We start from the raw sequence: 26442 nt of genomic DNA, 5'->3' as shown, positions 1-26442 counted from the left end.
CGGAATCATCCCACATTATCTTCATAAGCAATCTATGCGATGAACGTGAAGACGGTCATTTCATCAATATCTCATAAATAAAAAATTCAACATCGTCGTAAAAAGACCGCAATTAAGGTTATATATTAAATTTGTTTTCAATAAAATTCATGTAATATTCATCTGCGATCGTACGATATTTATGAACACGGATGAAATTATCTATAATTAATTCATTCTATATCCACACTTACATTTATGGAGCTAAATTCGACGTCCTGCATCAAATTCCAGGTTAAGAAACACAAATAAAACACCTTCTGAAACCTCTAAAATTCCACTTTATTTAACAGGGATCTGATAAAACCACGAAGCTATTGAGAATAAAGGGTAAAAATTATATAATATGGGATAATTTGCCGCAGAATGCTTAACTAATCATAAAATGATAGTTTACAGGAACATGGCCAAAAAAGATGGTTCTTTCTCTTCCTGCCAATAAACCGTGCTGTTACTTTTCTCAGGCTGTTGAGAATTAAGATATCGAAAACGACAAATTATCCGTAAAATCTCGGCTTCCTTAAATTCAATGTAATCCTCACAAAATAAGTTTAAACTTAGTGAGAATTTGTAGGAAGCTTCCTTGGCTTTCTCATTTTACAGGAGCACGGCGTTAAATAAAATTTCCAAATTAGCTTTTCAGCTGCAAGAAAGTTACTTCAACGCTAAATATTGTAACTAGTTGCCCCTAATTAAAACCAGCAACGTATGCTTGTAGGATTAATAGATCCGAAAAAACATTGTAGTACTGATTAAAAACATTGTAGGACACAAAAAATTTACCATTTAAAGGAACTATCATAGTAATCGGAAAAATTATTTGATAACAGATGTAAAATTAATATATAGAGGGGTTTTTATGGGCTAAATGATTTTATAGGCTGAATGATAAAGACTAAAAAAATGAGTAGCTAAAATTCAAATCCAAACCTTGCTAGATTGTCATGATACTGGAAATTCACCATAATTCACGATAATCTTACTGTAAGCTGCACAGATATTTTAGAAGTAAATAACTGCAACGCACTTATTTTATATATTTTTGACTAAATCCTGTCAAAATTTGCGCTCAAACACAAGCTCGAACAATTGTGTAGCGATTGATGGAAGTTATTAAAAATATTTAAAGAAAAAATGCGAATTTTTTCTCTATCGTCCTCCCAATTAGGATATTAGTTAATAACAAATTGTGTAATATTCGTAAGAATCGATATACGAAGTGTGGGTTAATACTTGAAAATGCTATATTAGAACGTCAGCCTAACTTTTATCGTTATAAATCAATCAAAGCTTTTTTGTAATTTTCAGGAAAATGTTGCCAATCAAAAAAATTGTTAAGCCTAATTTGGTCAGAAACAAATTCTGAATACAAGAGTGTCAAATAATATTTTTTCAGCAATGTCGTTTTATCTCAATAAACACAATTATCATTATAATAAAATTCATAGTTGATTGTTTCATCCGTTCTAGTGGGAAATATTGAAAGCTGAAACACTGACATAATTACATTACCACTGCGCTAAGGAAATAAATGCGCTAAGGAAATAAGGATTATGCGCTAAGGAAATAAAGTATAATAATAAATTTGACATAAACAAAACAGCTGAGTTATACCTGAGACGGAAACTAATTAGGACGACGGAGATAAAATTTTACATATGAATATTAACATTTATATGTATTAAAGGTTTTCCGCACAGTTATAATTTTTGTTAAATTTAGTACTGATACCTCTAAAAAGCAAGAAAATTATATAAAAATTGCTCAACTCAACGAATAAAATATTTCAGGCGTCAAATACAGTAAATTCGGTAACCGAGAATCAACATGCGTGTGAAATTAGACTCTTCATTTCGAATAGAAATGTTCTAAATCTAAATAGGTTCATCTATCTAAGAAGGCAATTGTTTACCAACCAATTTCAAGTCGAATTTCTGATTAAAATGCATAAATTTTCTAATCCCAATTTAAAGTTAAAATACTAAAGCTGGATCAATCCAAATATCAAATTTTCGAGTGAGGTAGACCGAACTATAGGTACGTACTTCAGGTACCATAACTACGTGAATTCAGATCATTTCTGAAATGGATTGATTTTGATAACGTAAATTTCGCCAGTTTCGAAACCCATGACATTCGAAAATAACGAACGGAACACCGAGAAAATATTTTACCACATAATTACGATATAAAAAAGCTAATTTGCAGGTAATAACGAATGCAAGCATAAAATGAAATACTAGCGTCGTTGAAAACAGATGGAAATAAATTTTTTCCGTCGCAAATACACTATGACTCATAAATACACATCAAAGAGCTCTGCTCAAGAAGAATAACGTATAAAAGTAGCTATTAAGACACACTTAAAAGTACAAGATAACTGCTAGGGATCAAACTCACATAATTCCTCAAAATTCGCTGAATACAACCATCAAAATCTATATAAATCTTGTATCGTTAGATTAAAAAAATTTGCACCTATAACATGAAATCAAAAGTAATGCTTCTGCGCTGAAGGAAACACTGAACGTATGTGAAGGAAACACTGAATCACTTTAACGCATGTACATCACTTACCGTTACACGGAAAACCTTTCAATAGTAATACTTATCCAGTCACCACAGCCTTGAAAACGATAAAAAATCACCTCGATGAACAAATCATCGTCATCATTAGCTAGGATTTTCCTTACGTAAGGTACTAAAATTTGCATTAACTATATAGTCTATTTCACGAAAATGGATTTCTACAGCACTCGTACCAAACTTGAAGTTAGCGCAGCTACTTCTTTTAAATTTAGCTCATATTCACCTTAGGTGGTAAACATTATTGTTAACTCATTAATCATATTCTCACTCAGACTAGTAGCTGAAATAGTTATTATTCAAACACCTATTAAGACTAGGCAGTGAATGAAGGGTCAATACTCAATACTCATTACCTAAATGGGCATGAATTTTATAACATTAGGTGTCATAAGTTGACTAAACCTCTAAATTAGCCTAACACATAACATATTCTTCGAATATTCAAATAAGAATTCTGCTATCGAATAATGATCTGTAATCGAACTCCACTATAAATGTTTGAATGAAATATTTGCCCCTATACTGATGTTTCGGGTAATGAAATATTGCATAGCATGGCCGCCAAAATTTATCTATGCCGTTTCACTAAGTACTAAAGGTACTACGAAGTACTAAATGTACGTAGATTAGTGTGTCTCCAACCAATCCTTCGATTTAACATGGCAATCTAAGGGATTTTCGATTTCGAATTGCAAAATTTCCAGCAACGCATGCATTTAGTTCTTCCTGGAATAACTGAAGTCCTGTAGCTACATCGTTTATAAGGTTATATTGAGTTCAGAGAGGTTTGAACCCCATCAGCGATAGACTGCACTAATGACACTTGTGATGGTACAGGTGTTAGTAAAAACCTATCTATTTTTTAGTAAAACTTAACTGATATCAGCTGGAAGTAATTCAACTTTAAAGAATGTGTTATGTGTTTTATTGGTCTAAATTACAGGTTAGGTTCGGCTGATTTAAGTTACAGGTGCACAGTCTCTTGCTTTCTCTAACTAATCACAAATATTAATTATTAATCCAGTCAGAGTCACATATAAGTTTGGCAGTAGAGTGCTGAATCTTTTCTTTCCTACTTTGAATTTAAAAACGACAGCGGTAAAATGATAACTCGTGTATTTTAGACCATTCATATTCTATGATCAAAAGTTAATCTTTCTTTTATTCCAATTAAAATTCATGTCCCAAAACAAAACAGCTACTAGTACGAAATATTGGACTATATATCCAATATGTCAATTGCACGCGAGATCACTGTAATTAGCTAAAGTGTTCATCGTGGGACTTAGAACTTTCAAAGTCCCACGAAGTATTCAATATTCGTATATCGGTATTCCGAGTGTATTTTAATCAAATAAGGAGCTTACGACTATGATTGCAAGTCTGTTCAGTATGTATCTACGATGGTTACACCCGCTGTGCCTATTGTATGTGTTCGTAAGATGGAGGAGGAGTCTCACAGCGCCGCATGGGGGGCTTGGGCAGCAGCACTGCGATGTCGTAGGGTGGAGGGTCAGCCCTGCTTGCCATGCTGGCGTTCCGGGCGCAGCGCGCAGCCAGGGTCGAAGCAGCGCCGGTGTTGTTCGTGGGGTACATGAGTATGGGTGACCCCGTGGAGCTCGACGAGAGTCTCGTGAGATGGAGTTCAGGTGTGGAGCGCACGCGGCGTAATGGGTATTGGTTGTAACGCGACGAGAAACGCACGTTCCTGCGGTAACGTCTACGTCGTGACGCCGGGGAACTCGAGGCTGGGAACGCACGCGTTTCTTCTTCGATGTGTAATCTATGGAGAAGAATTTCTCTAGTTTTGGAATGGAACATGGAGACTGAAAAACACACGAGGAAAAGCACGGTCAATACAAAGATAATACCGAGCAAGTCTATCCTATAGTCGTATTTCTTAAGATAAATGTGTGTCGGGACTAACATAACAGTTGCTAAGAGGAACCCCGCCCATATCCCCCAATTGAGGCTCCCCATTCGGAACCTATTAAAATTATCAGGTAACTGTGCAGTTGTTGTGATCTGGTTCTGTGCTCCATCAGAGCTGCCTTCCCGGACACTTGATTCCAGAGTGCCAGCCTCCATGAGGATGGTTCTTTGGTGCTCAGGGACGCTGTATGGCGCTCGGGTGAGCTCGTGCTCGAAGGTAGTGAGTCGAGAGCAGCCGGCACATCTTCGGGCGTGTCCGCACCTCCTGTTGCAGTCCGAGCACCGCCGCGGGCTGACGGTGGCTCGTCCGTTGTCCATCGCCGCGGACTCGATGTGTTGGAACCTGCAAGAAATAATCTATTCAGACAAGAGTCTTAGTGTTGTATTTAATTCAATTTTCTGTAGCCTACCGATGATTACGGAGTAGCATGATTCATTTAGAACTCGTGTAGCAGTCTAAATATGGAAATTATTTTCGATTTGAAAATATTATGACACAAAATGACAATACAACAAAAAAATTGGGCGTAAGGCATATGTATTTTTTCAAAACACTGGGACATCACCTACATTGAACTACATCCATAAATATTCATAAATTGTCATCAATACGTTAGTTCATTCCAGTCACAATCCTTCTGAAATTTCTTAGTCGTATTAATACGTGAAATAAATTTTTAGTGATCCTGCCTGACAGAATCTTCGAAAAAAAAACTTGTATCAGAAAATCGTAAACGTTAAAGTACACATCATAAAACTAATGACTTGCAACTAACGATGAAATCCAATTAGAAAAGTATAATAGAATTAACTATCAAGTCATAGAAAAAATGTTCGATTAAAAAATACACGCGTAGTTGTAAATAATCAAAATAGGGATTGAAAGTAGAAAAATTGAATTGATGTCCTGTATACTTCCAATGATGATAACTGGGCTGATATATTTGAGAATTTTACGGATATATAAAATATTTTGTAATAAAAGCAGAAACCTCTTCTTATTTTTGGCGATGTTGTTCTTTTTTTAGTATTAATTTTGAGAAATTCAGAATAAATTAGTTATTTAAAAGTTACTGACAAGATATGGTTATCAGTTAAGAGCGAAGTATGAAGTTAGGCAGGTATAATTAATTTGAAGACCGAAATCAAATAAAAAAAAAAGAATGTCGTTTCAAAATTCAAATATATTTGAACAGACTGAACTTACAGACTTGAGAGAATTTCGTAAATTGTATTGGGTATTTTCGACCATAAAATTTAACATAAAAAGCTTAGAATCACTTATTATGAGCAGTTTCGAGATTAGGAACTTCAGGGTATTTGTAAACTGTATCATTTTTAATCAACAATATAAGGAGAAATTTTAAGGCCGAGCAACAACGCCTGATTATCGTAGTCTCCCCCAAACCTTTTAATCTGGCATACGCCTCGCGAGTCTGGCAATTATAGCTCAGTTTCAAGGTCGGACAAAAATAAGTACATGGGTAGAAAATTTTGTACGTAAACTAGTTTTTCCGCAATATTCAAAGCCAATCGGTATCGTAGGTGCTTAAAGACTATTAATTGAAGGGGAAAATGTTTCATCGATGTTTCGCGGAATCTGTCAAATCTCTATCAGATTATCAAATTAATCTGAAAATAAATTAGGTTTTGCGAATTTTTAGATAACTCAATTTGCTAGCAATTGAGTAAACCACTTGTCCTTCATATAGCGCGAGGTGTCGTTTACAAAAAGCGTGCATGGACCAATAAAAAACACTTCCCTCGATCCATTGTTAATTTGAATAACTTCAGTCGAGACAGAGTTTCTCAAAACCGCTTGAGATAAGAACTAGTTTAATTTGAACAGTTTAATTTAAACATAATGCCAAATGCAGCAAAAATGCCTATACGAATATCAATTAAGAAGAAATTATTTATATAGAATATTTTTAATATAATTATATTGTTGCATTTTCCAAGTTTTCTATGCAAATTACTTCCGCTAGTACGACTTCCAATGAAAAAACCCTGCAATTTCTTTTATGAATATTGTAAGTTTACATGTGCAGTAAATGTTTTCTGCTAAATCATCACGATAAACAACAGCCAAATAATTGTAATACTACAGTCATTTGCAAAAGTTTAAGACCACCCACAGAATTTGAACTAAATCAGGAAATGACCCTTTTTGGATGAGTGATGTACAAGTTTGAGCCTGCGGCGGGCCTAACGGTAGCTGGCTGTTATTGACAATAAAGAGGGACACACTAGGTTCTGAATATATCAAATGTATCATAAATTGCTTGTTATTTATTCACTTTGTCTCATCAAATACAAACAGTTTGAATATTTTGCCTCATTATCATTTTTTAATACAAAAAACCCAAATTCGGAGGGTGGTCTTAAACTTTTGCAAATGACTGTACATGTAATATAACCGAATCTTGCCTTCTAATAACAAATCAATTGAAGGTAAACTATAGAGGACATATTAATTATAAATTAAATGCGATAATTAAATCAGTGTCAAGTGCTGTATTTATAATTTAGTGATTAAAAAGTTAAAGTTGCCAACTATGAAACGAAGACTTAAAGTTGGAGAAATTTCATTATTTTGGTTCTCAATTATATAGTTTTGTTTTGAAATACTGCAATTTGAAGCTGCGGCCGGTCCTAAAACTGCAGGAAATAACGCAACGAAATGAAACTTATACAATAAAAATGATGCACACTAAAAAATTTTCTCCAAATGAATATTGTGAAAAATAAATGAAAAGGTTTCTTTTCGCCTTCCCTAGATAATATTGACGATAGTAATGACTCAATATGAAAAGTCACTAATGAGTATTTCGAAAGTGATTATCCAGAAATGCATTTTGAACATGTAATTCTTTGAAAATTTATAATTGGAATAATTCAATTTCAATTCTTTCAAGACTTATTGTTGGAATAATTTTTTAAATAAACTACCTGAAACTAATCCATACCTTTTCAAACGTGCAGGTTATGCAGGGTGGATTTCCATTTCTACTTACCGACCATAGCAAATCTCTGCAACTCGATCTATTTAAATTTATATTGCTTCATATGCCTTAAAGGTTCAGGTGTTGAAACTTATCAACAGGAATTTAAATGCATACTAAGTGTGTTTCTCATTATATTTATTTATATACGTTCGATAGAAAGATACCAGATCGATTACATGAGTTAAAAACATCAATCAATCAACTTTGAAATCATCACGTTCCCGTACTTCATCCATGCGGCCCGTTCTAACGTCAGCGTAGCATACCTCATCGCTTGATTGGGTGAGATTAGTAAATATACTATAGATATACCGTATGAATAAAATATTTCTTTAACTCAATCCAGATTTAAAAACAAATCAACAAACATTGTAATTTTAGATAACATCTCTGAGAAAGTCATGAATATTACAATCGCATTTACACCTAAGTTAGTATTTTTTTTTAACACTCACCTGAGTATGGGAGCAACCATTGGGCGACCCCTGGGTTTGAACGCGCAGGGGTTTGCTGTCCAGGCCATCGAATATGCCAACATCGGGACAGGTAGTGCTCCAAGCTCGAGAGCTTTGCGTTCATTCAGCTTGAAAGAACAGTTCATTCATATTCGATGTAAAGGAATAAAACTTTTAATAATTGATCTGGTGTGTCTGTGGTACTCGATCCCCATGTTCACGTATGGCAGCGAGAGCGGCTCCAGACCCCTTAAGAGCATTTATATGGTCCTTGCTTCGAAATGTGAATTTACAGCTAACTTCTTAGCTTCTTTTTTAGAAAAACTTTAGCTCTCAGCATAACAAGCAAACTGCTCTTGCATCTGAATAGTCCGACTTCATTAAACAATCATTCACGCTTCATAAACAGCTATTGACTCGCGATAAGACGGCACTTGTGGTTTTCAACTCCACAAAGATTGAACGGAAACATTAAAATTGTCTGACTAAGATGGACTGACAATGGAATCACCTCTGCCTGTCTTCCAAGAAGCTTCTATGTCATCGAAGTCTGGAGGAGGCGTTTCTGTTCGAGTCATTGCTGTTTGAGGGGACTCTGAAGGAAGATTTACAGCCTCTTGGTAAGTCGGAGGCCGTTCTTCTAAAACTGGTTGTGATTGTCCGTGAGACGCCGATCCGGAATCGTCAAGGTCTCCTAAAGCCCCATGATGGCCAAGGTCAATGCCGCCTATGTCGACACGTGCGCACCGACGACCACCGACTGGGAAACGGCAGAACGAAGGGTTCTCGAGATCCTCTTCCTTAATGAGAATATTCGTGGGGTTCGGATGAAAACGAGCGAAACAGCAGGAAACTGAGAGATAAACGACAAAACAGAAAAGGAATATCAGAAATGGTTGCACATCACGCCCTATTCCCATGAAGACAAGGAGCCCTACCATGCAGAGGCAGGTTAGACATGCCGCGAAGAAGAGTGACTTGCCGAAGTTGCATCGAGGTCGAGGGCATTGACTCGATGAGTCAACGTTGGGCGTCGCAGGTTCCATTCTCTCCAGAGATGAGCATGATTGCTTAGGTAGTGGGATAGATTGATGGAGATTTTCTTTTTGATCACCTTATTAAATTCAAGATTCTATACCTCACAATTGGACGTTTGAAAAAAATGCTCTGTGAGAATAATAATTGAACAATAAGATAATGGAACAATAATTATAAAAATTCAGCCCACTTAGGTATTATCAAGCACATAATCGCGAATTTCATTTAATTGAAGTATGTCGCATTCAATATCAATTGCTAATAGTTAGAGTAGGTAGTCGTATTCTTAGTGAAGAGTAGATTTAGCGTGTTCTCGGATAAAAAATATCAAAATATAATCATGTGGTTACGCAAGCTTTATGCTGATAATTCTATAGGTGACGGAGCAATTTTCTCGTAATAACTTGACATTTTCATGCTTGTCAAACAAAAAAAATATGAATTATGGCATATAGTTTAGGTTCGAGTGCGGTAATGATATCTTGAAACAAACTATAAAGAGAACGAAATTATCATCTATCTTTATTAGCAGGAGAGACACATTATGCCTTCAATGTGATGCGAGTTCAAAAACCTATAGGCAGATTTCATATGGTCCAACAATGATGGTTCAATCCCAATTTGCTTTAGATAACGAATGGCATATATAAACAAAGCGTACTGCCATATACCGTAGTTGAATTAAAAATAAATTTGTAAAAAAAATAATTTTTCATGTCGATTCCACGTTTGAAGGAGCTAATGCAAGTGACTTCGCGCACGCATGTCTAGGGAAAACGGCCGTTATTTATTACTATATTAAGTAAAATTAAATTGAATCAATATCATTCAAGAAAAATTGAGAGCAAACATGATATTCATATCATCTGTAATGCGCACTCAAGGAATTAAAAAAAAATGAAATCCGAAACTACGGTGAACAACATCGCTCTGACGTGCTTTGCGAAACGCACGATTTTGAATGAGTTTGGCACGAACAAATTGGTCTCTCGTACGCTCCTATTCGCCGACCAGTTACGACGTTAAATGGGGGCGAAAACCATATTCGCTTCACTGAAATAGCAAAATTACTTTAAAAAATATCAATGATGCATTCAATTTCAGTATCCAGGCCAACCCCAAAACATGCACGAACTACAATTATTGAATATAATTTTAAAGTGAATTCAAGTCACGAAAAGTACAATAATCCTCAACAGGCTATGGGCATATTTCTTCAGTGCCGACACTTCTATTCTATGCTATTTTAATTCCACCAAAATTCACCATTAATTTAAATTGTCAATTCTAATGTTTATTTGTTTTAATGTTTATATTATAGTAATGTATATTAATGTTCATTAATTAAAATGTTCAATTGTAATATTCTAATTGTCCACGGTAGCGCACAGAAATGTTTAATTAAATATGTTTATCTCCAGCTATTAATTTCTCCCAGTATATATTTACTTTTTTCACTGACAAACATGATTGAGTTTTATATGTTTCCTGACCAATTGTTGCGACTAATACAAATATTTTTAGACATAAATAAATATATGTATGTATAATACATTATCAGACTAGTATATAATACATTCTAATACAAACATTGATATAGTTTTCCACAGTTTATAAGTAATAGAAATAAATTCCAGTGAGTTCTGCTCGTATTTATAGCACTTACGTGTGACCACGTCTAGTGGTGGCTAACTCAATGGCTGGAACAGCACAGCTGCATTGCATTACATTGAGCAATTGTTCAGGCCCGAGTTTACGAGGAAATTCAGTAGAAAATTTTGCACTTGCTTGTGCAGCAACATGGCTCTAAATATATGTTCTTAAACTAAAATTTAGTAATGCAGCATGATATCGATTGTAAATAGTATTCTATTCAGTTGAAAGACTAAACGTAAACCCAGTGAATTCAGCTTCAATTCGATATTTTGTTGTCATATCTTTTCTTTATTATTGAATTTTGAATGAATTTTAAGAACGACTTAATCTCATATTATTCAATGATTTAATGCAGTCGGTGTTTGGATATTTCAATTTCAAATAAAAGCATTGTACTCGAAATAACCTTAACAAAGTCAGTAGTTTTCTTCCTTAATTCTTTCGTCATGCCACGCGCATCTTGCCCAATCGATTTTGCAATGCTAAAAAATACGAAGACGTTCATGCAAGTACGCATACCTAACTATTTATACAAGCTAATATGATGCATTATTCATCCTTTTCCAATCTCACAAATAGAAAATTTGTGCCGTAAATTTAGTTCAGAAGAAGTGAAGATTATAGTAGGATGAGCTGAGACAATGTGGCCCAGGCATATGAATCATGGGTAGGTAAGTGAATACGAGAGGTAAACGCAAACATCGTATAGTGAATTTCGAGAATTCTTTCGTTTCCGCATTTTCGATTTTGACATTTCCTGGACTTTGTTTTCCATCTGGAATAAAAATCGCCTCAAAAGACATGTTTACATTGATCAGTTCACTGGTCTCTTGAGTGACAGTTAATATGACCAAATGTATGAACTGGTAAGAATAGCGTTGCACCCAGTGCGCACGTTTGGTCACTTAGATGGCGGAAGACTACTGAAAAAAATGAAAGAAAAGCCATCAGGTAGGAATAGCCTTGTAATGAGAGGTCGTGACTGGCCGCTGGGCGTGTAAGCATTAATGACGCAATTTTTATTAAACAACTTAGAAGGATACGAGACAGTCACCGTCTTAAAAACTGTAAGAATATGACACTAACAAGCTGATCTAAAAAAATTACGTAAAAATGTTTTACGTGGAAGAATTTGGTTGTCACGGGAGTCAATGGTTGCGTATATTACGGTAGGTATATATATATACCTACTCGAATAGAGTCATGAATCGGGCTACAATTTAGTCAAAACAATTTTTCATGGCGGATATTTATACTAAAAATCAGTCTACAATGTTTAGCGTTAGATGGGATTAAAAGTAAGCTGACGAAGAAAACAAAGTAAAATATCTTGCATATGCTAGAGTAAGTCGACTTGAAGCTCAACAACAAGAACGTTGATCAAGCATTTAGCTCGATCAGATGATTACAGAGTTACTTAGGCACATTCTCTTGAACCAATTCTTACAAAAACTTTGATTTCTACGTTTAACCCCATAGCACAGTGCAAACACCTCCAAGTGCACAACTTAAGGCTTAACAACATTCGCATAACCTCCCTCGATCTTTAGCAAATCAACACTGAGCGAATTTCTTGTTCTTGTAGGTGAAAGAAATTTGAACGAATCCTAAGGAAATTATTTGCTCAGTTGTGGAACAGAGAATATAATGCGACCAGAGTTGACGGAGACTTACCTAAATTAATCAGCATAGAACATAATGCTGCAAATTTGTGACCCTTTGCTATAGATAGTTATTGAAATTCAGAATAGTTTTCCATCGGGCATCGCAGGAAGCAAGTAAATACCGGAGTGGCCCCTTCAATGCTTCATAAAATCGATAGAGAAAAACTTGGAAGAAAACGAAAACTAGAAAGAAAGCAAGGATTACTTGGTATAACTACTCTTTTCTGCTGACAGCATCTATGAGCCAATGCTTTGAAAGGGAAATATATTTCCTCAAAATTCGAAAAATTGTAAAAATGTACTTTAAAAAATCATGCTCCCGACTGCTAGTCTTTTCCTAACAATGAAGTTCAGAGTAATTAAAAAAATAAATTCCATTAGTATGATTAATAATAAATTTATTGGTAATGTTCCGAAGCTTGGAAGTTTGAAATCTACCATTTAAGTACACTGGAAATCAAATTTCATTTCTAAATTATCCTTCCAAATTTTAGTATTCCATGAAAATTACTTGAGAGATCTTGATAGTGTACGATAGTTTCAAAACACTTGATTCATTGCAGAAAAGTTGACAAATTGCAAATAAACGCAGGTAAAGAAATGCGTGCTTTTAATTAAATTCCATGAAAATTACTTGAGAGATCTTGGTAGTGTACGATAGTATCAAAACACTTGATTCATTGCAGAAAAAGTGACATATTGCAAAAAAACGCAGGTAAAGAAATGCGTGCTTTTAAGGAAACGAGGCGATCAAACTTCCAAAGCCTCAAGCATCCTAGGCATCAAGCATCCTAAGCATCAAGCATCCTAAGCATCAAGCATCCTAAGCATCAAGCATCCTAAGCATCAAGCATCCTAAGCATCCTAAGCATCACGCATCCTAAGCATCAAACATCCTAAGCATCAAGCATCCTAAGCATAAAACATCCTAAGCATCACGCATTTAGCATTCTTCCAGCTAAGGCGCACTCCTCCTGATGTTGCACACTCAAGGTAATGAGTGAGACTATGTCCCAATAGAGATGCAAATTAAAATTATTACTCAAATAATCATCTCAAAGTTTATCAGAAACAAAAAATAAGTTTACGTGATTTGTTTGAGTAGATCCGATTTTGAACTATGAAGCGATATCTGTCTTTTGTATTCTTTTTATAACTGCCGTTTATTTTATGTACTAAAATTGGCCGTGTTCAAAAATTTCAGGGTTAATTTTGCAACAGATACATATAAAAGAGCAGTCTTTATTTCATAAGACTGCTTTATACATAAAGACTGCTTAAAGAGCAGTCTTTATGAGTATATATATAAGAGAGCAGTCTTTTGAAATACACTGAGCTACTAAAGAGAACTCATCGCTCCGATTTCGGCTTGCTTTCTTTTCATTTTGTGATGTTTTGACTTAGCTTCAAATTTTCAGTTTATAGTTTTGTTTCTAGTATCACCTATGAAGGATGAGAAAGAATTTAATTATTCTTTATTGTATATTAAGCACATAAAAACAGGAACACTGGAAAATGGGAAATCTTATGGTACACGGACATCGATGAGGGAATTCGGACCATCAAATCCGAGGGAAAAATGAACACGGACGACGATCGCTCAATGATTAACGTGTTAATTCTAATCAATATCATTCATATTCAATACAAAAGGTTACAACTCATGGGATAAGAAGCGAACGCTGTTCGCCATTATAATGGGTTAATACCATCATGTTGTGGCACGTAAGATTATCGACAATCCAACGTTAACGTGGAAATGGTCAAGTTAACGTGCATGGATTCGGATTTAAATCAAGTATGAGATTTATATTCTATTTTTTAGCGATTCAGTACTGAAATAATATGGAAATTTATGTAAATTCTACCGGTTTTTATAGGTGTCTTGATGACGAAAATTTTATATTTGCGCCTTAATACATTTGATTTTGCAGCAATCATTTTACAGCAAAATTATATGATTTCAGTTTGAAGAAAGCAAAGAATTCAGCTCATTCGAATTAAATTTTACCACAAAAATTTTACTAAATATCTCGTAACATTAATTAAGAAAGATTTAAGAAGCGCATGCGACGATCATATGCGTTGGCAAAAGAACTAATTGAGCATCAAATGCAGGATGAAAAATATCGGCATCAAATCCGTGAGGCATTTTTGCCTCTAGTAAATAGACGCGTGCTTCAAGTCCGGCATTATAAAACAGACAATGAACTATGGTATTATCTTAAATTTTCTACGTTATTGCACTTAAATATTCTTCGATGACGTGAGCACATAATTATCTTAAACATTTGCAGTGTTCAGGCCTCAAGTGCAGCCCATCGAAGCCTCAAGTTACGATGCTAGTTGCAGTTGCAATATATTACTGTTTCACTATTTACAAATTCACCAAATAATTTTACGCTTCTAGATTCAATTACAATTATATTGATTTGGATTCAACGGGAGGTCGTATGGACCATGGGTACAATTTGTACATAGAAAATACAACGAATAATTTCTCAATTTAACAGAGCATTCTTAAATTTCTCTCTAGTCCAGTAGTCCCAATATATTCGCTTTGAGAAACTATAAAAAAGGTAATACTATAGAAATTTGGAATGAGTTGATATAGTGTTACTTTGATTATATTGTTGCAGTTCGGCAGAAGTTGTTTTCTATAATGCAGGTTTCATTGAAGACCAGAGAGTACTATTTTTTATTGACAATTTTCTTATTGTTTTTCTCCATTAAATTAAATTATTAAATTTAAACGAATTAAGCTTTTGATAGGATTTGAAAATTCAAATATTATGTTTTCAATTGACATTTTAATATAATTTACTAAGTTTCGAATGCAACTGCATTCATTATCAAGTAGGGAAGATTTTTGTAACAATTGAATTTGAAATGACGTTAGTACAAACAGAGGGTATCCATTAAACCCTATGTTTGTATTAACGTAATTTCAAAATTTCATAGGCAAGTGTTGCAAAACTCTCCCCCCTACTTGATAATGAATATAGCTGCATTCGAAAGTCAGTAAATCAAAATAAACTGTCCCCTTGTAAACCTTATATTTTAGTTTACAAGTCCCATCAAAGGCTTAATTCGCCGAATAAAGAAAAACAATAAGAAAATTGTCAATAATAAATACTCTCTGGTCTTCAATGAAACCTAAATTTTAATTATATTTGTATCAATTGACATCGTGCGTACCTGCAGGAGTAATTTTCTAACAGATTTTGACTTATATACATGATTTGGATGACGAACATTTCATTAAAAAATTACGTCCGGAACCATTCAATCCGTTGCCTATGAATGTTTTGAACCAATTTATCACTGCAATCTAGGGTCGAAGCATAACTATAGTAAACAGAACTAGAAAATTCAATTTGCTTGCCAACAGTTCATGAAACTGAGTGTAAAAGAAAAGTGATGAAAATAAGCTTTCCTGCAGTCAACATCCACTTTTTATCTTCATTTCACTAATTAAAAATGCATTGCGAGAACAGTTACAGGAATAAATAATTGTCCGTCAATACAAACGTTTGCATGAGGAGACGATGCATAGTCATGTTACAAAATAATGAAGAAATTGCCCGGTCATGTCAGGTCTATAACATTTCGTTGTAAAGAAATGCATTGAATGCCATTTATTGGCATAAATAGTGAGCATAAATCGTGTTCGTGATGAACACATAAAGACTCGTTGACACGAAAAATTGTTGATGAACAGGCAAGATACTACGAGTGGTTGCTTAGATATAATAATCATATAACTTGTATCATATTAATTGAATGCATAAAAAGTTCAATTTAAATTTACGTTGCGCATTTTGAAAGTTGAGTTAGATGAAATTGAAGGTAATAAATACGTGTAAATTAAATAAAACTTTTGTTGAGGCCAATTAGGGAAAAATTAGGTTCAAAAAGCTTCTAGTGATAAAAATTTAACAAATGAGCGCAAGCGATATAAAATTTTAACAGGGAATCCCGAGCTCCCAATATTGAGGAATTATTGAACTTTGAGAACACATTTTATACAATTCGAATAAATCATAATTGCATAAATATTTGTCGATGGTGATCTCATCAAGTTTAAGCGATCATATATATAATGTAAGCATAAATTTCCGCCGCCGAGCGGCCGAAATCTTATGAGATTATTTTATGAGATTTCTTAATCTCACGAGAATTGAAATAAAATCGTGAAGTAAAGAATCTAATGTGGAAAATAAAAAATTTAAAAAGACTACCAAAACTGTGCACAACTTCTTGTGAAAATCAATATTGTACTATTAAAAAGGGGTGAGATAAATACCTTGAAATGGGAAGTAAACATGAAATAATAATGTTATATACAATAACAACAATTTACAAAAAATACAGCTGCGTTAGAAGTGTGCTAAGTGATGATGATGATGGTGATGATGATGCATCGCTTCGGCGGATTGATGCAGAGCGGCTAAATTCGAATTGATGTGACATAGGCCGAGTCTGGCAGCGTGCTCCTGGGCCTTCTGCCGCAGAGTCGCGATGCTCGAGCTCCTCAAATCGTCAACTTGCACGTCTTGCAGTCCCAGACTCGACGCTGACCCAAGAGCTCCGTGTAGCAAGGAGGGACCGGTCCCCATTCCTGGCCCCAAAAGGGACTGTACTACCGAAGAACCCGAAGAGTTTGCCCCGCTCCCAACTAAAGCGTTCCCCATCCCCGGTCCCAAAAGAGACTGCACTACCGAAGCTCCCGAAGAATTTGGCAGCGATGACATGAGTGACGAGTTTTCGGCGGCGCCTAACATAGAACTTGCGTTCGCCATGATCGACGCGGCGGTGCTTATTATACTCAAGGTGTTATTAGGGTGTTGCAAAGGCATGGAGTTCGCCAGTGTTGCAATGATGTTGTTACAGTTGCTTATCGAGTTGGGGGAAGAAATCGAGCTGTTCGGCGACGGCGATGACATCGATGCGGGGCTGTGGCGGGCTGAGCGATGGCCCATGCCTCCTCCGTAACTGCTACCAGGGACAGATTCCTGCACAAAATAATAATTAATATTATAACGTATAATAATAATCTTAACGAATCATCGCGTGAAACTTTTGAGGGTTTCAGCAGTTGTAAACGTAATTAATAGGCAAAAAGAACTTCGGAATTAATTCAAATTTACTTTTTTGAGGAAAAAACACCTCTCTGTTTTCTACTTGCCACTAAAATTGCTGAAATGTTTTGAACTATATCATAAATCTAATTACAACAAATCCTACCACCAACTATGAGGTACTGTCAAGTATCCAAATCATAAAGAATGTGGCTCTTAATGCATTTGATTTCTGGCAACCAATTGGTTGAACTCACAGGATAAATCTGGGACTAAGTAGCTAATTCCTGTTGTTATCTTAGATTGAGACGTCAGTAACTTTTTTCTGAACTTTATGAATTAGTGGGACAATCTAATCGTTAATACTTCATACAATTAGAATGTATGAAGTATTAACGCCTACAGTGATGTTCATCGCTAAAAAATTTAGAAAATGACAAATACTATTTAACACCTTGTTCTTTATATACCATTTTCCACATTTTTCTACAAATATCATTTAACATGTTGTTCGCCCAAGAAATTATGAAAAATTCGTAATTTTTTCACAAAAATTTAATCACTTTTATTTGCTGTTTACCTTCTTAGGCATAAAAGGGGCTGTATTGTGAGAAAAATTATCAGTTCCTCTCGCTGCTTCCTCTTTTATTGTTTTCGCTTGATCTTGAGCTTCGCTGTTATTTCGCTGTTCATCTCGGTTATCATTTTGCTCTTGGTTGTTATTGTTGTTGTTGCTGGATCCCCTCGAGTTATCATCATCTTCAATATTGCTGTTCTTGTTATCTTCATTCATAGGCTCGACGCTGCTACGTTGTTTTTGCTGTAGCTGTGCGTCTTTATCTGTTAAATTATCAAGTTTTTTCTGTTTTTCTTCTTTATTTATTTCTTCTTGTTGATTGCTGTTGTTGTCTTCATTCTCACCGTCGTTGTCGGTGTCCTGCAAGTGGCTAGCAGCTTCCATGCTCTTCCGGTGCATCCCTGCGAAACGATTAACAATTAAAAAAATTTCTAGCTAAATTCTGAACAACGATCATCAATTCACAAAAATTTTGGTGCATTCCAACAGATCAATCATTTCATTGAACATTTTTTATTTATTTCTGCAGAACAATCATCAATGTAAAGATTTTTCTAACAAATTCTTACACAACGAAATTCAATTTTGATGCATTGCTACGGAGAGATATTCTTCTAGCGTCTAATTCTAGTCTAATAAACAGCGGCCACCCCAATTCTTCTAGAAATTTTCTTATCCACTCCGGTGAAATAACATTTACGTATCGTAAACTGTTTATTATCAATTGTTATCGCTATTAACTGATATGTTCAGGAATATTCAAGAACTTCAAGATCGCCCAAGGCCTACTTAAAATATGGTCAGTTCCTTGGAGATACTCTTAACACTAAACAAAGAGAAGATCGCTGTAAGATAAGGTGTGGTTTTCCGTACGATACCAGGACGAGCCTTAGGCCCAGTTGGAAACTTTTGTCCCATCACTTATTGGTTGACTTCACTGAAGTCCGCATCGATTGTACGACTGCTAGTGTATTAAGTAAATATTGTTGTGACGTCAACGAAGAACACTAACATATTGTTTTCAAGATCATTTTAGCTGCGTATTTCACCTATTAAACTCAGAGGAAACCAAAATTTCTCTAAAAGGTAAACTTTTCGTTGAAAACAAGCTGAGGAACTGCGACACGAAACAAAAATTTTGGAACTGATACAAATTATTTACCAAGTAAAATTTTCCGCCCAAATTTTCATGGTGAAAAATTCCAGGCGTTTAAAATTCATCAGGAATTTCAAGGAAACCAAGAAAACCATCAAATTCAGAACTATGGGCAATATAGGAGTTAAAGATTCCACCAATGTCTTAGACGACAAAAACTCTGCCATTGCAGAAAATAATTCGATTGCGCCACGCACAGCGAAACCGAAACAAGCGTGTCAACTGTGTTCGCGGGTGGTCGAAGATTGTAAACGATATTACGGCTTGCTACCGGGCTGCGAACATGTGTTTTGCTACATCTGCATCACAAGGTGGAAGAACAGAGGCATCATGGGAAAGTAAGTTCAATAAAATTATATCACGAGTGATGTGTACGAGCAATGTACGAGCTCACGAGTAATGTGAGCTCACGTACGAGCTCACGAGTAATGTAAGCTTTGATTAATTATCGAGGATATTTTTAATATGTTTATGGTGTATTGTAGATGAACTGACGTATCAGTGGAGATATTGAAAGAAAAGAAATTCAATATCCTTCTTAATATTTGAAGTCATTCAGATATAATATCGTCATCATGTATGCATTGATGTGATTTTAATTACTTAAATTTAGTGTATATTCATAATTAGGGAGAAAAAACACCCCAAGTGCAATTAGTAATTCATGTTTTTATTCCTTACAATACTGGAGTTATAATATGTCATGATAGTCTATGGTATTTGAAGGTTAAAACCACTAAAAATATAACTCAGTACTCACTGCAGTGAGTGACAGAGAGCGCATTTTCTCGTCGACGAAAACTTGAGGTCACGGACGGACGGACAGACCGACGGACATGGCGAGCACAATTGTGCATTTTGTCCATAAATGAGAAAATGCGCTAAAAATTGATAGATGTTACTATGCTTCATCCTTTTTATTTATGTCTAATATATTTATTTATGTATAACACAGGTATAATTTATTAAATATATCAAACTTTCCAACCAGGATATCTAAAATATATTTTTTTAAATGATGTATATTTTATTCCCCACTTCTGAATTGTGATTGATTTAAGGATATTTGCCCAAAAAATTTTTACGATAAATGGGATGAAAGTTATAGATAATTGATATCGTTAACTCAACAGAAACTGCCCAGTATGCAATCGCGTCATCATGAGTATTGTGGGGACGCCGGTATATTTCTACCACAACTCCATCGAAAAACAAAATTTTCTACTTAGTCACCTTCGTAAATCGAAGTAAGTTATTAAACATTTTATTGTTTATATAACTCATGTCACTACATTCTACCCATTTCTTCACTTATGTAATTCATGCTTGCCTAGTTTGAAATCGTGGATATTGCCCCAATTCGATTTCATTGACGAAAAATTTACGTCCCATTCAGAATCAAGAATATACGATAATCCATATTTCCGTTTCCACTTTCCACATTAAACGCGTTGTCTGTAATCATACTTGAGAAGATAAATTTGAAACGAAGAGTTATCTTTATTTGGACGACGAGACAAACATTTTCTTTGATTTTGTCGGTGATTAGTGCGGTGATATCTCCATGAATAAATTATTCGAATTCACTGTTGACAATTTGAGACTATTTGGCATTCTGATTTCGATACTATAAGTTAATTTTAGGACATTCGTAACGAAACTCACTTATTCTAACATATTTTTCAGTATTGTTAATATACATCACATCATGAATTGGTTGCGTTGTTCGATTTTTACAATCCTATAAGTTTAGATTGTGATCTCGCATGCCCCGCTTCTTATTAATTCTTCTTATAATTTATAATTATAATTCTTACACCGATATTTCAATTATGTCGCCAAAATATTTTAATATGTCCACTTTTTTTAACAGTGGCCACATGAAAAAGCTGCCGAACGGTCTCACTGTTGAGCAATACATCAAGTTTGTCGTGTGTCCCGTTAAAGGAGCCCACGACTTCAGCGGAACTGACTTCGAGCTCTACAAACCTCAGCAGTCACCTTATTAAATATATAATTTCATTGCTTTGTGATTAAAATTTTCCTTTGTGCATTCTGCTTCCTCTGGGGGATTTTCCTTTCTCCCGAGCGTACCATTCCGCTTTCTATTCATTTGAAGCGAATTTTTTCGTAGGGGCAGAGCAATATAAAATTTGTTAATAACATGCTGAATCAGAATAAAATTGTATTTTTAGAAAATAAATAATTTTTAGCTCTGGCATTCTTGATTACTTAGTCTTATTTTTGCCGTTTCAAAATGTGCCGTTTCAAAATGTGTCTTATTTTGCCGTTTCTTCCTAAAAAAATAAAATAAAAGTATTTGTGTTAATAAGTGTTAAAAGGAATTGAAAAATAGAAGAAAGGACCAACATTTATGAACATAAGTTCATAAGCGCAAATTCATATTGAAGCGTGTTTCGAAGTACGGAATAGTTATGAGATTATCTCTACTCTGCGCGACTTTGTACACAAGCTGCTGTGTCTGAAACGCCAATCTACGAGACTCGTGACCGCATCTGACCTCCTACTAGCGATGACCACCGATGGTTGGAGTAAAAGGCGCATCATATTCCCCGTATCGTAATATTTAATCATTATCAACGTATTTTAAAGGAGATCGTATAATTTAATCATTATCAATGTATGCTAAAGGAGATATTTTTTAAACAAACCTAGAAGCCAGGGCGCCGGACACTCGTTTCCGGACTCGACGCTCTTGATGATAGCGTCAGGTAGAGGCAGAGAGTGTCGCACCATAGCGCCGTAGAGGCCGTACTCTGCCATGATGGTGCTCTTGCCCCAGGTCTTCTCTGTCTTGCGCCACTTCGCGCGACGGTTCTGGAACCAAACCTGCACATGCAAGAACTTCTGTACATTCTAAGTTGCAATGAAATGCATCACTATGGTTCTGGAGACAATCCTGCACATGCAAGAACTTCTGTACATTCTAAGTTGCAATGAAATGCATCACTATGGTTCTGGAGACAAACCTGCACATGCAAGAACTTCTGTACATTCTAAGTTGTAACGAAATGCATCACTATGGTTCTGGAACCAAACCTGCACACGCAAGAACTTCTGTACATTCTAAGTTGTAACGAAATACATCAATATGGTTCTAGAGATAAGACTGAGTATGTAAAAGTGAAAAAATTACAATCGAAGTAGAAAGGAGATGCATAACTTTAGTGGAACCAAATCTGCACACAAACACAAAAAAATGCTTTTTAATTAGTAACGAAATGCATTACCATGTTGCGGGAATAATTCTTTCATGTGAGAAATTTTGTAAACTTTGAGGAATAACGAACCCTGAATACCATAGCACATGCACCAGTCCAGCACAACCCTGAAGACGATATACTATCGTGCCACAACCAAATTTATCGCGTAATGCTGAATATTTAAGTGGCTGATAAGGGAATGTAATGAATGAATTCGACAATATAATGAATTCGACAAATAACCGTAAAATTTTATGGTAGTGGTCAGTAAACCAAAGAAAATAAAACGATGTATTTTAACCTTTCGAACTAATGAAATAAAGACAATTAGTTCAATTGGTTCATGATAAAATACGAAATCTCAATATACTAAAGCGTCTCACGTTGATTTCGGAATAAATAAAGACACTTTTTTTTGTCTCTGTACAGACCGATACAAGTACAATAACCGATAATCTCAAGTTACACAAATACAAGTACATAGAAAAAGATTATAATAATTATAAATCAGTTCATCTATTTAACAGAGTAATTACTATGCGATTACAGTGGCAACACTTGGTCCTCACTCTAATAAGAGGTTCCGGTGAAATGAATCTAAATACTAAAAGTTGGAATTAAGTTAACTACGGCTGTTGTATTCATCGAGGTGGCGTTCATATATAACAAAATCTTATTTTTACAATTTAAATCTAATTCTAAATTTAAAAATATTTTAATACATTAATTCAAAATCCTGAACGAGACCGCTACAATACAAATTAGCTGAATTTTTTTGAAGAAAATTATTCAAAATCTCCCGACGTCTCAGTGCTATTTTACCTTGCTATTGTTTCTTTGTACCGATTTATGTGCTATCAACTTTTCGGTTCAGGAGAAAACGCCGTTGAAAGTTGTTGACGCTATAATAATAATTTTTTTTATGAATCTAACTCAGGCAACCAAGGCTCAAGACATTTGTGCAATCAAGATAGAATAAAAAGAGTAATTATCGCTTATACTTTTTTTCTGCTGTGCATGCAGTTAATATAGAAGTATCGTTTTGATAATAAACATTATCTTTCTGTCTTTGACGTCTTTCGATCTGAATTCACTTCAAATAATCTTCCTTTTACTAATAAAAATTAGTTGTTCTTATGTCATATGCTTAATATCACACCAGTATCTTACCATTCTTACTACCGCACAATATGAATTCCTTACGCATAGTATTAAGAATTGTTCACATACATGGACATGGGTTAACGCAATACAGCAAAGAGCTGAGCAGGAGTTACGTTTTTACGTCACACGTTAGTCACGTGCGCTACACGCCGTATCCCCTGTAAATGAGGAACCCCATTGCGATGTTCACGTGTCACCGAAGAGGCAGCTTAGAAGCGCCACCCTACCTCTCAACAACACACGCGACACTGAAGTCCTTAACTTGCCTGCAGGCCTTTAAAAACAAAACAATGTAATTGTGAAGCTCTGGCCATCCAAATCAGGCTACATGTAAAATCTCAGCGGTAGGGAAGTTCAGCGAGTTTCTCGGTTGGAGGCCAATTGTTGCCAAATTTAATTTTAAACAAGCAGCTTCGCCAGAGTTACCCCTCTGGCGTAGTGAGTTTCAACAATAGATGTCATAAGTATATGCAGTTTCAATAAAATGAGGTTCGATAAATATTTGAAGAAGATGACTTACGCATATGTATACTTACGAAACGAACTAACGGAGAATATATTTAAAGATATTTTTTTCGAAGCATTGATAACACTTGCAAATGGTAAATACTATATTCTTTAGAACTAGTAAGAATTTCGCGTAATTTAATTGAATATTACAATTGCATATTATAATTCTAATTTTATTATAATTCTCTCATAAACAAGGAATCATGGCTTGATACTTTTATTGAATTATTGTTTACGTAATCGTCATTATTGAGCTCTCTGTTTTGAGAATATGGATAATCAAGGATAATCACAAGCTCTTTGATAGCTTATAATCATATGATGCCCGAAAAGAAGACTTAATTTCATGCTATGCATGCGCAGGTAAAAAAGATTAATTTGAATGAATATAATCGTGAATGAACTGGTAAATACATGAAATACATTGGTATTTCATTTATCCAACACTAAATATCTAAATAATAGTTTATTTTAATTTAAAATGGAAACTAAATTATTTCATAATTTATCTAATTCGTAAAAATGTTCCTAGGCTTCGACCTCAAACCATTTAATAGGCACTTATAAGACGACCAAGCTTTTATACTAGGGCCAAGGCAGAAAATAAACGAGAGAACTTCACAGGCCCTGAAGGACCTGAGATGAGGACCACTGAAGTCTAATAGGCAAATTGACGGTAATTAGTTTCGAGGACGAGACTGGCCGCAGCTCGCTCAATGCCCTCACCGAAATAAAAAATATAACTCGGTACTCACTGCAGTGAGTGACAGAGAGCGCATTTTCTCGTCGACGAAAACGTGAAGTCACGGACGGACAGACAGACGGACAGACAGACGGACAGACGGACGGACAGACGGAGGTGGCGAGCACAATAGTGCATTTTTTGCATAAATGAGAAAATGCGCTAAAAATAAATAGTTTCTCCACTAAAATTTGTGGACTAGTTTATGGCTTACGTATTTGGTCATAGGATAAAATTGGCTAGATTTGAAAACGTACATAGAATTATTTCATTCATATTAGAATTTTGAGTGCTTGTTTCTCATCCATTAGGAAAGTTCAAACTAAAATTGATCACAACAAGTGGGGTCTTTATTTTATTCACCAATCGATGGTGAGGTTTTACGTGACATCAAGGTGCAGATAATTTCTTTAATTAACTAAGATACGTATAAATATAACACATAAGCTACAAAATGGAGCATTGAAATTTTCAATGCATTTTAGGAGTACGAAATTCCATTGAAACAATTTAAAAAATATAAAAATTAACAACTCATGAAAACCTAAGAACAGTGTGAACTTTGCGCGCCGTCATGGGACCAGCTTGGAAACTTACCCTCTGTGAGAGGAAGCAGAGTTTTGTTTGGAGCTTACGAAGGATCAAACACCATTAATTAGACTATTAGGGACCAAGTAATGGATCCGTCTATTAATATGAGCTCAGGAGTGTTGGTCTAACGAATGTGGCTCGAATTACCATTGATCCGAAGCGTGCGGAGAAGGGCGGCCGCGCGCAGAGAGTTTTGCCTACAGACTCCTTCTCTCAGGACGTCGATTTTTTTAAAAAAAATTTATTACGATCGTAACTTGAATATAAAAAATAGTATAGGAATACAATAATATTAAAATATATCTTCGATTAATTAAGGATGAACAATACAAAAGAAGAGGCCAAGTTACCCAAGTAAAATCAAAATAATTCGACATCAGTTTCAACGTTGGTTTCATGGATCTGATGGAAATAAAGGCTTCTCCAAAAATCGAAATGAATATCAACTTTTATTATTTTACGTTTGGATTGAAATTATATGCGATATCTCGTTGTTGCACTTTTCGTTGAACGTCTCGAGGTTATCTACATCTAAAAGGAATTTATGATATTGGATGTAACAATGGATATATCTGGTGATCCGTCACTAATTTTCCATTGCAAAAAGTAAAAATGATTGCCAGGATTTCCGATTTAACCTCCAGGATCGCCAACAATCAATTTGCCAACTATCGCTGAGGATATTCAACTATTTTACCAAGATCTTTCACAAATGTAAAGATCTCTCGTAGTCTCTTACAGACCTGCCTGCTCCGCTGAGATATCTCACTACCTTGCAATTATCAACAACTATCAAGAATGCCTCCATCGATGACAACATCATTTTACCAGCAAAATGCTGGTAAAATCTCTGACTATCATACGATATAAAAGATATAAAAGACTCACAGGCAGCTCCTACTAGCCAAAAGTACACTATCTACATAACAAGATTCCCCGAGATTCCAAATCACCGATATCTAACCAACGGGAAACTTCGACTTTCCAAAACTATCGCTAACTAACCCAAAATAATT

At 35.1% G+C, this 26442-nt stretch overlaps 3 protein-coding genes across 4 annotated transcripts in view; 1 reads left to right on the top strand and 2 right to left on the bottom strand.

Moving 5' to 3' along the window:
* Window positions 1-300: 300 nt before the first annotated feature.
* Window positions 301-8169, bottom strand: LOC108677230. Its single transcript, XM_018165426.2, has 2 exons — window positions 8024-8169; window positions 301-4903 (listed from the first exon to the last, which is right to left on the bottom strand). The coding sequence occupies exons 1-2, from the start codon at window positions 8167-8169 to the stop codon at window positions 4051-4053; spliced, it is 999 nt and encodes a 332-aa protein (XP_018020915.1). The 3' UTR covers window positions 301-4050.
* A 7061-nt stretch (window positions 8170-15230) lies between these two features.
* LOC108677236 (visual system homeobox 2) overlaps window positions 15231-26442 on the bottom strand; it is a 72317-nt gene continuing 61105 nt past the window's right edge. For both annotated transcript variants that reach the window (XM_047881008.1, XM_018165432.2), the window contains 3 exons: window positions 21868-22045; window positions 18043-18440; window positions 15231-17396 (listed from right to left, as the gene is read on the bottom strand). In XM_047881008.1, coding sequence (XP_047736964.1) covers window positions 16761-17396; window positions 18043-18440; window positions 21868-22045 — 1212 coding nt within the window. In that variant the 3' untranslated portion in view covers window positions 15231-16760. The remainder of the gene's footprint in view (window positions 17397-18042; window positions 18441-21867; window positions 22046-26442) is intronic.
* Window positions 18978-21219, top strand: LOC125178071. Its single transcript, XM_047881009.1, has 3 exons — window positions 18978-19533; window positions 20329-20442; window positions 21069-21219. Exons 1-3 carry the CDS (start codon window positions 19229-19231, stop codon window positions 21202-21204), a joined length of 555 nt encoding a protein of 184 aa, XP_047736965.1. The 5' UTR covers window positions 18978-19228; the 3' UTR covers window positions 21205-21219.

Source organism: Hyalella azteca, unplaced genomic scaffold (assembly GCF_000764305.2).
Source record: "Hyalella azteca isolate HAZT.00-mixed unplaced genomic scaffold, Hazt_2.0.2 contig6811, whole genome shotgun sequence".
Classification (NCBI taxonomy): Eukaryota; Metazoa; Arthropoda; class Malacostraca; order Amphipoda; family Hyalellidae; genus Hyalella; species Hyalella azteca.
This window is presented reverse-complemented; position numbering and strand designations above follow the sequence as displayed.